The 15,670-nt window shown below is 38.6% G+C and overlaps 1 protein-coding gene across 1 annotated transcript in view; it reads right to left on the reverse strand.

Moving 5' to 3' along the window:
- NHLRC3 (NHL repeat containing 3) overlaps positions 1-15,670 on the reverse strand; it is a 244,191-nt gene that overhangs the window by 34,076 nt on the left and 194,445 nt on the right. Inside the window, exon 6 of the mRNA XM_044073162.1 lies at positions 6,929-7,041. Coding sequence (XP_043929097.1) covers positions 6,929-7,041 — 113 coding nt within the window. The remainder of the gene's footprint in view (positions 1-6,928; positions 7,042-15,670) is intronic.

A 15,670-nucleotide genomic window follows, 5' to 3' on the forward strand; every position in this document is an offset into this window, starting at 1 on the left:
CCGTAAACAAACTCTTGATGTCCATTGTCACTAGTAGCAAATCTTCATATTTTTTAAGACCCTTGGTAACTAAAAAAAGTTTTTCCAGAAAGTCTCCTGAGTCCTCCAATACAGTTCCTGCTAGTGGCAGGGCCTCCTTTAATTCATTCTCCACGTACATGGAAACAGGTTCAGTTACCCATCCCCTTCCAGAAACTATGGGACATAGGGGTGGGTCAACTGGATCCTTGTGAATTTTGGGGAGTCTGCTGATGTATGGAAACATAGGTTTGGGGCAATCAAAGAACTCATATAGTTCTTGTGAGATGTTTTTCTCTATCAATAGGTCATACCTAATATGGCGGTGTTGTTTGTCGGTGCACTTGAGTGCACCACAGTGAGTCTTGTTTAATCGCCTCGGCTTAACTAAAAATTAAATGCTAGGGCAGGCAGTTTAGTAGTACTAATCTATGAACCTACTAATCTATGAACCTATATAGGTGGCTGCGAAAACGATCTACCTTAGTCGTAGCTTCACTGTAACTTAGTCTCTTATATGTTCTTTCATCATCCAACATAGAGAGCATTTTGTGCCTGTACCATATGGCTTCCATCACCAATATACATCATCCCTTATCAGCAGGCTTGATGACCAATCTATCTGTCTCCTTTAGCTGCTTCAGCATCTCATTCTCATTAGTGGTTAAGTTGAAGAAACGTCCTTGTCCTTTGGTTGTGTTACCCCTTAGTTTGAAGATGTCATCTTCACATAATCTTAAGAACATCTCCACTGGTGGAGGATTAGGGGGAACAAAGCTGCTCAATTTTTTATAAGGTAGCCGTCTACTGTCATTAGCTTGTCCAAAAATACACTTTAATGCAAGGTTCCTGCAAAACATTCTGATATCCAGCACAAATTCACTAATATCAGACAGTAAGGCTAGAATAAAACCCAGGCCCTTGTCTAACAAGGAAATCATATCAGGGCTTAAAATCTTATTGGAAAGATTCACTACTAAACTTGATTCAGATCCAATTAAAGTGTAAGCTTCTTTCTTTTCCATTCTTAACTCTGTGTTCTTAGAGTCCTGTAGTGGTTGAATTTGGAAAAAAACTGGCAAGGGCCAATTTATCGGTGCATGCATTGCCCCTTCTTCTTTCGGCCTAGTTGCTAAATTTGAGGCTAGGGGAGCATTCTTGTTGCCGGTTTCTGCACCCATAGTGGCTGTACTGCTAGACACTTCTCTTGAATCTGTTTCTGATATTATAAAATTGGGGGTCAGTACTGATGAGTTAAGAATGGCAGGGTTGTGAATGGAGGGTTCCAGGTCAGTTAAACTAACATGAGTAATCACATCTTCTCCATTAGGTCTAGAAAAAGTAACCTTCTCCTTATATGATGATAAAGCTCCCCGCCCCTTACTATTGGATTCCTCTCTCGGCCATTCAGAAATTTGGCCTCTTACAAAATCCTGATGGTCACAGGCTAGCTTTTTAACCTTCTGCTGTCTTAGCTTCCCTTCATAAGCATTCAAGTTGATCCGTAACTGCTCTAGGCTATTCAGATGTGAGTCATGCAGCTCTAAGCTTTCTAATTCAGTCTGCTTAGTTGATATGATTGCTGCCATCCTTTCCTCTTCCGGCTTGAAGAATTCTATCAGCAAGTTCATGTATTGTCGACTTGTTTCAAGATTTATAATTTGCCATTTTGCGAGCAGATCCGGATAAGTGTTCCCACATGAGGGTAAACACTTCAGATCTAGAAGCGGGTTCAATAAGTCTCCCGATATATTAGAAATGTTGCATGTTCTGGCCTCCTTTTGGTTTGCAACAAGAGCGTGTCACAGATGAATGGCTGTGATGCCTTATAAATACAAAAGCTGAACAGTCCTTTTTTACGATCTGAGGAAGGCATATTTGCCGAAAGCACTTATCGGAAGACTGAGGACTGCTTGTTTTATGTTATATTCTTTTTTTTTTTATTAAAGTTTTGATTTTATTATCAAGTTTTACTGCCGTGGTAGACAACAGGAGTTTTAAGTAGTGTTTGTCTTTTTTTCCCTCGTTGTTGTCCTTCACAGTGTAAGAAAGTTTTTTACCTATTGACTGCTTTTGCTTCTTACACTGAACATGGCGAACCAGCAATTGAACTTGAACAATAAACTTAGAACATGCAACATTTCTAATATATCACGAGACTTATTGAACCCGTTTCTAGATCTGAATTTGGGTAATGTAGCTGCTTCCACAGTTGTTGCATCGGTTCAAGACAATAACTTTAATTGTATATTTCGGGAAGTGGAGAATGCAGCTTACCGGCTTAAAAGACTGCAGTGGCAACGCTTCCATATGGAAGCGTGCCTGCATCATCAAATTGTACCTCGAGGTATGCGAGTGAAGTGTTTACCCTCATATGGGAACACTTATCCGGATCTGCTCGCAAAATGGCAAATTATAAATCTTGAAACAAGTCGACAATACATGAACTTGCTGATAGAATTCTTCAAGCCGGAAGAGGAAAGGATGGCAGCAATCATATCAACTAAGCAGACTGAACTGGAAAGCTTAGAGCTGCACGACTCGCATCTGAATAGCCTAGAACAGTTACGGATCAACTTGAATGCTTATGAAGGGAAGCTAAGCTAAGACAGCAGAAGGTTAAAAAGCTAGCCCGTGACCATCAGGATTTTGTAAGAGGCCAAATTTTTGAATGGCCGAGAGAGGAATCCAATAGTAAGGGGCGGGGAGCTTTATCATCATATAAGGAGAAGGTACCTTTTTCTAGACCTAATGGAGAAGATGTGATTACTCATGTCAGTTTAACTGACCTGGAACCCTCCATTCACAACCCTGCCATTCTTAACTCATCAGTACCAACCCCCAATTTTATAATATCAGAAACAGATTCAAGAGAAGCGTCTAGCAGTACAGCCACTATGGGTGCAGAAACCGGCAACAAGAATGCTCCCCTAGCCTCAAATTTAGCAACTAGGCCAAAAGAAGGGGCAATGCATGCACCGATAAATTGGCCCTTGCCGTTTTTTTCCAAATTCAACCACTACAGGACTCAAAGAACACAGAGTCAAGAATGGAAAATAAAGAAGCTTACACTTTAATTGGATCTGAATCAAGTTTAGTAGTGAATCTTTCCAATAAGATTTTAAGCCCTGATATGATTTCCTTGTTAGACAAGGGCCTGAGTTTTATTCTAGCCTTACCATCTGATATTAGTGAATTTGTGATGGATATCAGAATGTTTTGCAGGAACCTTGCATTAAAGTGCTTTGTTCCCCCTAATCCTCCACCAAGGGAGATGTTCTTAAGATTATGTGAAGATGAAATCTTCAAACTAAGGGGTAACACAACCAAAGGACAAGGACGTTTCTTCAAATTAACCACTAATGAGAATGAGATGCTGAAGCAGCTGAAGGAAACAGACAGTTTCGTCATCAAGCCTGCTGATAAGGGATGATGTATATTGGTGATGGAAGCCATATGGTACAGGCACAAAATGCTCTCTATGTTGGATGATGAAAAAACGTATAAGAGACTAAGTTACAGTGAAGCTACGATTAAGGTAGATCGTTTTCGCAGCCATCTATATGACCTATTGATAGAGAAAAACATCTCACAAGAACTATATGAGTTTTTTGATTGCCCCAAACCTATGTTTCCATACATCAGCGGACTCCCCAAAATTCACAAGGATCCAGTTGACCCACCCCTGCATCCCACAGTTTCTGGAAGGGGGTGGGTAACTGAACCTGTTTCCATGTACGTGGAGAATGAATCAAAGAAGGCCCTGCCACTAGCAGGAACTGTATTGAAGGACTCAGGAGACTTTCTGGAAAAACTTTTTTTAGTTACCAAGGGGCTTAAAAAATATGAAGATTTGCTACTAGTGACAATGGACATCAAGAGTTTGTTTACAGTGATTCCGAATGACTATGGTCTACAGGCAATAAGATCTTTCTTAGCAAGGAACAGTATGGAAGCAGAACCAATATGTTCCTTGTTGGAACTCATATTGGAAAATAACATCTTTATGTATAGGGACTCTTTCTATTTGCAGACATGGGGTGTGGCTATGGGCACCCCGTGCACAAACAGTTACTCCAATTTGGTTCTGGCTGTGTGGGAACACAATGAAATGTTACCTAGTACCTGGAAACAATATCTAGTGTACTTCAGTCATTTTGTGGATGATGTCTTTATCCTTTGGAGAGGCAGCTCTACACAACTGGACCTTTTTGTTAACTTCGTCAACGAGAGCACAGATTTTCTAAAGTTTGTGGTCAAACACTCTTTGGAGACCATAGAATTTCTGGATGTAAAGATCCATCTACACCCTGGTAGAGGTATCAGTACAGGAATTCATAAAAAAGAAACCTGGAGAAATCATTATCTGCATAGGGGGAGTATGCACCCAGGACATATCTTTGATAATATTTTTGAGAATCAGATCTTAAGAATTTCAAGATTATGTACTGAGAATGAAGAATTTGTAGCAGAACAGAGACATATTGAAACGCATCTAAGTAAAAGATCTTATAAAAGAAAGAATTTAAGACTGAAGCATGATCTACAGGAATTAAGGAGAGGAAAGGGACGTCCCTACTTATCTGAACCTACATCGAGTCATCATGAGAGTCTGGATTTTAAAACTCAATCACAGCAACTTAAATGTTTGTTAACATACACTGCTGACAATAAGCAAGTATGTGAAGTTATTAGGAAGTTTTGGCCAGTATTGACAACTGATGACAAAATAAAAGACATTGTAGAGGAACAGCCCAGATTCCTATATAAGAATAAGAAGAATGTGAAACGTCTCATTTGCAACAAAGATAGTTTTGAAAGAAATAGGTCCAATTCTAACAGAAAGGGCACTTTCAAATGCCTGAGATGCAAAGCTTGCAACTCCATTGACAGCTCCAATACTTTTCTGCATCCATACTCCATGTAACAATACAATTTTAATGTTTATGCTGATTGTACTAGTTCCCACATTATATATTTAGCGACTTGCTGCCAATGTAGTGCTTTCTATGTTGGCAGAATAGATCAACGTCTTAAGGAACGTATCCTTAGACATTTAAGGGACATCAAACAGAAAGATCCCAATAATGCCTTAGCAGCCCATATAGTACAGTATCCTTCTCATCACTTTGTATTTAATTCCATAGAGGCAGTTTGTCAGACCACAAGAGGAAGCGATGTTCATAATTGCACAGAGTTAAGGGAAACATGCTGGATAATTAATTTAAGAGCGAACAGATTACCAGGCTTGAATACCACTGTGCCATTAAAACCTGCGCTTAGGAATAGAAGGAATATGATCAGCAAGCTTACTTGAATGTTGCTTCATTCATATCATGTATTCACATACATAGCTACTAGTTTTCTTACATACACCCTCATAGTAAAAATAAGTACTGTGCCTTTAATTATAATGAAGGAAATTATACCTCTTTGCTAGCTGCCCTCCTTTTGGTTTGCAACAAGGGCGTGTCACAGATGAATGGCTGTGATGCCTTATAAATACAAAAGCTGAACAGTCCTTTTTTACGATCTGAGGAAGGCATAGTTGCCGAAAGTGCTTATCGGAAGACTGAGGACTGCTTGTTTTATGTTATATTCTTTTTTTTTTTTTTTTTTTTTTGATTTTATTATCAAGTTTTACTGCCATGGTGGACAACAGGAGTTTTAAGTAGTGCATGTTGCTCATCAGGTTAAACCTTTTCTTCATTTTCCTTTTGTATATAAATTTCCAGACCTCTGTGTCTAATTCTTTCTGATTTCTTTTTCACACTAGACTTCAATTCCCATATAAGTATATCATCAAGTTTCATATTCTTACTAGTTATAAGTTTCCTAATTTGGAAACATTTCTTGGCAACTTCTCTAAGTGTGTTCACAATACTTATTTTCAATATGTCTAAAGTCATTGAATATAAAACTATAACAATATAAAAAATAAGACTTTAGGCAATTCCACATCTAGCAGCAATCACATGGTTTCCTAACCACTGAACCTAGGAACTTTCTGATTACACTCACTAGGAGATCTGAACTATATACACAGCCGTAAAGAAAAGGGGACCATGGAGGTACACATACTCTCTAACTCTGGCACTGGGATATTGTGCGACTCCCAAAAGTGCAGAAACAAGATTTTTAGAAGACCTTCGTAAGAAGGACACATCTGGTCCAGTGCAAGAGACACCTGGAATGAAACTGTTTTAGTTCTTGACCTCTGCCCTCATTTGCCAAGAAAATGCACACAGACCCATGACACCACTACAGCAAGTGGTCCTAAAATGCTGGTGTCATGGCTGCAAACAGTGTGCCAATCTTTTCCTTGGAAAGAAAGGCCCTTTTCAACCTTTGGAACAATATACAGTAACCAGGTACCTGCTGACTTGAAATACACCTTGTACTCTTCTTAATAATATAGCAGAATGCAAAGATTTCACATGTAAAGATGAATGCCTTGCCTGCGTTATGGTCTCGGTCAGATTTTAAGACTGCACTGCTGCACTCTTTTATAGCATCAATGTATGTATGCTTACATAGATGCATAAGGTTCTTAAGATTTTTTTTTTTTTAGTGATCAGACCACTTTATTTCCGTCATGTAGGTCTGCAAACATGTTTCACCATAAATTCTGCAGTGATGTACAACTGCCTTAAAGACTCTTGTTACGGCTAAAAAGGGCCCAGGATGGCCAGCCCCACTTTATGATTAACACATGATAGAATAAGTAAAAAAATAAAAACAAAGGAGATAAATGTGATTTTTGCTTTCTTAGAGTCAAAATACATAAACATATACACATATACTGAAATAGGGAGCTCTATATCAGCAAACACATGATGAAAATCAGCTTTACTAGGTCAATGGTAAACTGTTTCAAGCAGATAACTACAAGAAATGATTTTCCAGTTACCTGACAGAATATGGAGCATCATCTTTAAAACAATTGCTCCAGGACCCCAGCCATTCTCCTGTGACGCTGTTAAATGCTTGGATTCGTTTATTTTTCCTGTCAGCCACCCACACCTGTAAAACATTTAAAGTCAATCGCAGTGTCAGCCTGTTGTTCACTGTTACTTTATATTCTGTAAACAGTGCTATTGTTTTGTAAACAGATCACATTATAGCTAGACAATGAACCATAAAGTACTAGTTTCTGATCACTTCCTACATTTACAGTCCAATCCTCTTTACTATTCATAAAGTCATAATGTCAAACTTTGATATAAGGCCACACGTTTCCATACAGAATCGAACTGTCTGGACTTGCTCAAAACAAAGGAAGAATTATTAACTACTGTGCCACCTAGAGGGCAAGAAGAGACTTGACACCACTGCTGAAGGTTTTCATAACTGGTGTGTGAAGGATGTAGAAGGAAAGCATCACCAAAGTACAGCTAAATCCTCAATAAATGTGGGTCTCAACCTTACATGAAGGTGTAAGAATGTGGAGCACAGCTAGCCCCAGCCTCCCCAAAAGACTCTGTCAACTTACAATGCATCATTTCAGGGCACCCTGAGGGAGGGGAAACATCCCAACAGAAAAGACAATCCTAGTCACCCAAAGTCAAGACTGAACCCATGCTCAAGCTGACAAGCCTAGGCAATGATTTCCCTATGCATAGTGAGGAGTGACTGGCAAAGGAATGCATAAATTCATTGCCTAAAGGTGGTAGACCACAAACAGGAGCTTGGAGGGTCATTGCTTCTGCAGAAGGTCATCCCGCTATAATGCAGCCAGGGAAACCATGGGGTTCTCTATTGAAAAATCTTCTCAGGAATATCAGACAGGAATCAAGAAAATCGTCGTACAAGCAGTATGCAGACAATGAGAGCCAGTGAGCCTTGAAATATTCCAATGTGCGCTTTAAATCAAGCCAACACGTCCAGTTCAGTACAATTCAGTACAAAGATGCTTTCTTTATTCAGACAAACAAGAAGGTATAAGTGCTTTCGTTCCAAAAATAAAAGCAGGAACTTCATCAGATACAAGGAAATTACGGAAGTAAACTGTTTTAAATACGAAATCTTACATGACATCACTTCCTGGATTAGTGAAAACCACTCCCAAGTCTGAAACAGTCTTCTGGAACAGTAGTCTGAAACACTACACATAAATGTTTCAGCACAAAACAGTATAAATATCAAAATATAAAAATACATATAAAAACTGATTGTGCAAATGTCAGCACCCTAAACTATGTATTATAAACACAAGAATAAATATGTAAATATGTGTACATATAAAAATGCTTTTAAAAAAATATATATGTATATAAAAACATATAAGTAAAATATGCATACAGTTAAAATCCATTTGGAACAGATGGATAAATTTCATGTATATATACATATAACAGGTATGAAGGCCATTTAAAAAAAAAAAACATTTTTGTACTATATCCATATCTAAAGGGAATCCTTCACCTCTCAAGAGCCCTCAATTTAAGCAGACTGCTTATGGAAAGGCTGTCATTTAAGCCTGGCCAATGAGTGGCATCAAGTCGTAATTGCCATAGCAACTCAGCTTTTTCGAGTAAATATGGCCAGGCAGCCTCCCATTATGTCTTTTTTGGACTTCAAGTACTACAAATTTGCACTGATGATTGTTGTACTCACTAATGTGTCTAGCAAGTGCATTCACTTCACTAGCATCCCTTATATTCCTAAGGTGCTCGCTGATCCTATTTTTAAGCTTACGTTCCGTCTTCCCCACAGAAAAACATGGGCAAAAGGAACATAAAGTACAATAGACCACTCTTTCAGTTAAACAACTACACCTCTCAGGTATTTTTATTTTTGTTCTATTAATTTCACATTCACTGACTTCCAAAATGAAAGGGCAAAATTTAAATGCCCCGCACTTAATCATCTGACAATTCCTATAGATTCCATCATTATCACGCTCGAAAATGTTCTTCAAGTTAAAACAAAGTTGAAAACACACACAGGTATTTCTCCTAAGATTTTAAAAAATTCTGTCACTACTCAACAAATTCCAATTCTTACACAGAATATCTTTAATATTGTATGCGTCATTTGAGAAGACAGTTGAAAAACTTGTGTGGTAATTAGTTACTTCAGACCCAGAGGAATGGTGCCCCCTATATATTTCCTGGTTATGGACAATTGTTTGATCATTCACAACAATGTCCGTGACTGTTTCAGTTATGTTCAACCCAGTCAAATCGGGATGGTCAGTATTAGGGGTGCCCAAAATTGAGGCAAAATACCCACATTGTCTTTTCTCACTAATCTCCTTCATGATGTTGTCAATTAAATTGGGGGGTAACCTCTTCTCAAGAACCATTTATTTTAAGTTAAGGCATTCTATGGTGAAACCTATCCAAGTTGTCACCATTCGTGCTGCACACATATTGCCCCTTAATAACTGCATGTTTCTGAGTGAATGGGTGGCAGCTGTCAAAATGCAGAAAACTATTGGAATAGGTTTCTTTTCTGAAAATTTCAGCCAAAAATCTCTGTTGTTCCAGTTCTTTCTCTAACAGAACATCAAGATAGGAAATTTCATATGCATTAACACTATATGTAAACCTCAAAAAGGAGGTTGAGTTGTTAATATAGTTAATGAATTCAACAATTTGGTCTCTAGGACCTTCCCATAAAACAAACATGTCATCCAAATACCTCATGTAAGTATGACAGAATCAGAAATATGTTGATTGTTTCAAAGTACATTTTTCCCATTCCAACATGACGATATTGGCATACAGCCCCGCACATGCTGAACCCATAGCAACCCCTTGTGTTTGTAAATAATACTGATTGTAGAACAAGATAAAGTTGCTTCTCAGCACCATATCCAAAAGCTGTTCATAGATATTGATTTTGTCCTGGTGTATTCCCTTAGAAAACAAATAATCACAAAACCATTCCTCCCAGACACAATGTAAATTACTACATCAATTGTAATAAATAAAAAGTCAGACCTAAAACAAGTGTTATTGATTTTCCTTAAGAAGTCCCAGGAATCAATACATAAGTGGGGTTCATCCAAAAGTAACTTCTTCAATTCAGTATCCAGAAATTTGGCTAAGAGGTGCATGACTGATCCCCGGGCACCAACAATGGGACGCATGGGTGGTTGTTGAATGTTTTTATGGAGTTTTGGCAAACCAAAAATTGTGGGTGTAACTGGAAATTCCATTGTCAGATACTGTAGTTCGTGGATTAAAATGAGACCATCAATAAATAAGTCCTGGATGTACCCCCTTATTCTACTGTATGTGCCATTTAACTCATTTAAGGAAGTTTCACACTAAGTATCTGTCTCCAAGATAGATTTCATTTCGTTGATATAGCCATCAGTTCTCATAATGACAACCCCACCCCCTTTATCTGGTTTCATTATTCTGATGCCATATAGTTGTTTTAAACAATTCAGCTCATCTCTCTCTTCTTTAGTTAAATTACTACTGAAACTATTGTTTCTAAACCTGTTACCCAAATTTCTAATATCGAGTTCAAAAATTCTCTCAAAAGATGCTAAAATAGGATGGGTGGGGGGATTGTAAGAACTGGAAAAAGCCGAAAAAGTACTCGAAAGAAACGAGTTGCTATGGCAATTACGACTTGATGACACTCATTGGCCAGGCTTAAATGACAGCCTTTCCATAAGCAGTCTGCTTAAACTGAGGGCTCTTGAGAGGTGAAAGATTCCCTTTAGATATGGACATGGTACAAAAAGTTTTTTTTTAATGGCCTTCATACCTGTCATATGTATATGTACATGAGATTTATTAATTTGTTCCTAATGGATTTTTAACTGTATGCATATTTTCTTATATGTTTTTATATACATATATATTTTTTTTCAAAAGCATCGTAAAAGCATTTTTATATATACACATATTTACATATTTATTTTTGTGTTTATAATACATAGTTTAGGGTGCTGACATTTGCACAATCAGTTTTTATATGTATTTTTATATTTTGATATTTATACTGTTTTGTGCTGAAACATTTATGTGTAGTACTTCAGACTTCTGTTCCAGAAGACTGTTTCAGACTTGCAAGTGGTTTTCACTAATCCAGGAAGTGATGTCATGTAAGATTTCCTATTTAAAACAGTTTACTTCCTTAATTTCCTTGTATCTGATGAAGTTCCTGCTTTTATTTTTGGAACGAAAGTGCTTATCACCTTCTTGTTTGTCTGAATAAAGAAAGCATTCTTGCACTGAACTGTACTGAAATGGACGTGTTGGCTTGATTTAAAGTGCGCATTGGAATATTTCAGGGCTCACTAGCTCTCATTGTCTGCATACTGCTTGTGCAACAATTTTCTTGGTGGTTTGTGCATTTTTTCGTCTTTTACTAGTAATCTGTCATCAAAATCCCTACACTGGGACATAGACAGCATGACGATAGGAGGTACTGCCAACCATGCGAGGAGAAACAGGGCAGTGGATGTATGAGTTATGCAAGCACAGCTAGCTGGTATTTTGTAAATAATTATATGTCATTTGTACATCAAACTGATTTGTACAGATGCTTGTGCTGAAAATCTATTTGTGAGTTTTGCTTGTGTTAAAATGCATCAACAGTGCACCCTGCTGGAATGAAAAGAAATGTACAGATATTGTAACTGAATTAAACATATATGTTTTAATATAGGACACTGGGACAGCAGAGGTTAACCAGCTAGCTTTTGGTTCATAGGTTCATAGGTGTGTACTAGGCTAATAACCCTGGAGCCTTTACAAGCCGAGCCCACAGAAGTGCTCTGGCATCATGCTGCCTGACGTTAGTTCCCAGTGCCTCTATCAAGTAGAGCCACTGGAGTGATCCCCAGGGGGTGAACTTTCCATTTCAAATCCACTCATCAAGATTTCTCTTGAAGAGGGCCAGTGAGGTGCTCTGCTTGACATGTATGGGAAGTCTGTTCCAGAGCATGGGCATTCTCTGGGTTATGAACATGTCTCTCCAGCCATGTTCTGTTGATTGTGGTAATGATGTTGAGGTCTCTGGAGCATTTGGTGCAGAGGGATTGCAATTTCTTTAGATGTAGCATTTCTAACTAAGCTGGGTCAGACATGGCTCTGTAAGTCAAGCAGAGATTGTCTCTTAGTAGACAATATGAGACAGAGAATAGCTGGAGTTTTTTTGAGTCTATCCATGTAGAACATGTGTTTAAGGCCTAGGATCCTCTTCATGAGGTACATTTGTGGCCTTTCCAGCTGTTGCGTGTGTCTAGTGAGGTACATGCCAAATGGGGCATTACACTCAATGACTGGCATAATCAGGGAAGAGTAGAGAGAGATGATGACCTCTTTCTTCCTGTCTGCAAAACCCTTGGTAATGAGATGTGCCACACAGAAAAACTTTCTGACCACAGTGGCAATGTGGTGGACGAAGGAGAGGTTGCTGTCACTCTTATAACACCTTCAGTGTTCAGTGAGCTCCCATCAATTTGGTAATAAGTGGGAACTGAGTTTTTTCCATAGGGGATGATGACGCATTTTTTGACATTAAGCTTAAGGCCATGGTTTTGACACCAGTCATTGGTCTCAGTGACGCCTTTCTGTAGGACGTCTACATCCCTTGGGGAGTTAATAATGGCTCCCAGCTTGCAGTTATCTGCAAATGTGGTCAGCCAGAATCTCGCCATGTTGGCCTGGACTTCTGAGATATATATGCCAAAGAGGAGAGGACCCAGGACCAATCCCTGTGGGACTCCACTCATGACTTGTCGGCAGTCTGACTTGGACTCCACTACTTTCACACTGTGAGTTCTATCTGTGAGCCAATTTGCAAGGGGCAAGAGTACGACCAGATATAAATGGAAGTTCAACGAAAGCTCGGTGAGCCCATACACTATCAAAAAAGCATTCCAACAAGTAAGACAATAGTTTATAACTTATCTACACATATTTTATCGAACTTTGAGATTCATATCCTTGTTAATTAGGTCCATGATAATGCACTCCATAGCTCATTCCAATCAACTGATATGATAATTACTGATGCTATTTTTGATGTGAAAATGTTTACACGGAATTTAAGTTTGACAAAGCCTGATGTTCTGTGATTAAACAGGGCACACAGATGTGGTGCCATTTCAGTTTGTAGAAGGCCCAGTATGTTTGTACCTAAACAGAATGCGCTTATTAATGCTTTTGAGCAAATTTGTATTTCTAATGTCATTTAGGTAAAGTATATAATGATAAAAAGAAAATGTTGGCAAAATCTGTTGTCAGTAAGTGGCATAATTTGCAGTAGAGATGAATACACTACACTACATGATTTAGCATATAATAAAAGTTTGGTCATTAGACCTGCCTTCATAGCTGGGCAAATTGTTTTGATGGATAAAATTTTGTTGAGGCTAATAAGGGATGTTTGAAGTCTTGGGATACTAGGTTTTCACATCAGATTCTTCCTTCTGAACAAGTTGATTTACTGGTAACTTCGGTTTCTAATAATATTGGCTTCCTTTTTGGAAACAACATCTTGGTTCTGTTGGGTATGGCTAGTTCCATGCATTTATGTACGTGTTCATACAGTGCAGTGGTGTATGATTCGGTAGTCATACATCTATTTTCCACTGACATGGGTGACATGAAGTTTGCCACTGAGTTATGGATTTCCATGGTGATTAGTTTGTGGTCAGATCCAACTAGGGAGGGGTTGACTACTGGTGTAGAGCAATGGTTGCCCATGTTGCATAAACAGGTCAAACCAGTTGCCTCCCTTAGTGGGAGAAGCATTGGGCTAGTGTATTGGTGCATGAGTAGATTTCCCAGTTGATGGAGGAATCGATTAAGTCACCTAGTATGAGAGTGTTGGGTTGGACCCTAATAGTTTCCAGGGTGCTTTGGAACATGAAGTGAGAGTCTTGGAACATGGCTGGGGACCTATAGCAGGCTACAACCTGAATTGCCATCTTACCCAATGTAAGTTGTACCTGGAGTATCTCAGATGCATTATGCTGGGCTACTAGTCTGGAGGTGTGCATATCCTTTATGAATTGAAAGACACTGAACATTTGAGCTTGGGTCCATCCATGTTCTGGGGCTCAAAGTGCTTTCTGCTGCTTTAAACCAGGTCTCTGTTATAGCACAAATGTCGATGTTCTCCATTTTGAGGAGTGCTTTGAGCAAGTTGATCTTGAGATTTAGACTTCTAGCATTGAGCAGCATGACCCTCAGATTGCATTTGTTTATACCTGTTACAGTGGTAATCTGGTCTTTGGAACATCTCCTAAAAAGGCACTGCAGGTGTGGCAAGAGCCTTAGCCAATATCCGGAAACCCAGGGGTGACAGATGCAGGCCATCTCTGGTAAAGCATCAAGGTCTGTCAACCATGTCATCCCAAGCAGACAGATACTGGATCCCCTTAGAATGACACCAGAAACTTAGCCATTGTTGAAGTCAATCATTTTCTTCTTGTACTGTGGTATCATTCTGGGTGACAGTAGGATGCTGCTCAGGGCTAGGGTTATATCTGCTTGGGCCACATAACCCAAGAGCTCCTCCATACCTCTTTTCATGTAGCCCAGGGAGGTGCATCTCAGGTCATTCACACCCACATGGACAGTGACAGAGTCATACTTGTACTTTAAGAAAAAGTAAGGAACATAGAGTCAGGTGACCATGATGAGTTCATTCTCAAGCCATCCTGGATATTATGCTTTACAGGGAGTAATCTCTGAATATTGAGTATTCTGTGTGGGAATCTGACATTTAAAAGGAGGTCCATTCAATGAATTTATTGTGCCTTCTATAGGAGGTTTGTTGATGACCTTTTTATTTTATGAAAGGGTCCATCAAAGTTTGTACAATTACTGCCTGTGAGAACTCTGTGGTTTACTGTAAATGTATATTCAGTATTTCCTCAGATTTTTGAAATTTACAATTAAACTTTTACTGTGGTTGGTCCTTGTAGAAAGTATTTAATCTTTGAGAGTGCTTATATGTATTTGAAAAGGATACAAGTCAGAATATAATTAGTACTAAATTATATAGGAATAGAATTGTGTGTGTGTGTGTGTGTGTGTGTGTGTGTGTGTGTGTGTGTACCAATCACTGCTGTACCAGTGGGTTGTGTGCTTGTCACGTAAATCAACTGTTGAATAAGGACAGCATGCATCCTAGCTACAGTTTTAGGAACGTTGCTAGGAATCAGTTTTTCAGGGCATCAAGGTTGAATGCAAAAGACTGTGATTATAAGGAAAAAATGAAAAGAACCCAAGATGAATTATTAGAGAGAGGCTATGAATTTGATTTAATACAAAATAATTCTGCAGCAGTCAGTCGGTTAAGGGACACATCAGCTAAGCCTTATTTTTCAGAGAAATTACCTAAAACTAAATATAAATCAAATAGCAAACTTAGAATGTCCTTCAGTTATACTAGAGATGTAAGTATATATACTCAAGTGATTAATGAACACTGGGATATTTTAATGACAGACGATCAGATTAAAGAAATAGTGGGTTTGAGACCACAGTTTTGTTTCAGGAATAAAAAGTCTCTGAGAAAAAGATTATGCACTAATAAGGAACATACCACCATGGTTGAGGTGTTAGGTACCAAACCTTGTGGTAAATGTAAATACTGTGATTACATATCTAGAGAAAAGTGTTTCAAGCATCCAGATACTAATGAAACATTTGATATTAGGGTGGAAGCC

The sequence above is a fragment of the Protopterus annectens genome, chromosome 5.part1, assembly GCF_019279795.1.
Source record: "Protopterus annectens isolate FY-2018-M chromosome 5.part1, PAN1.0, whole genome shotgun sequence".
NCBI lineage: Eukaryota > Metazoa > Chordata > Ceratodontiformes > Protopteridae > Protopterus > Protopterus annectens.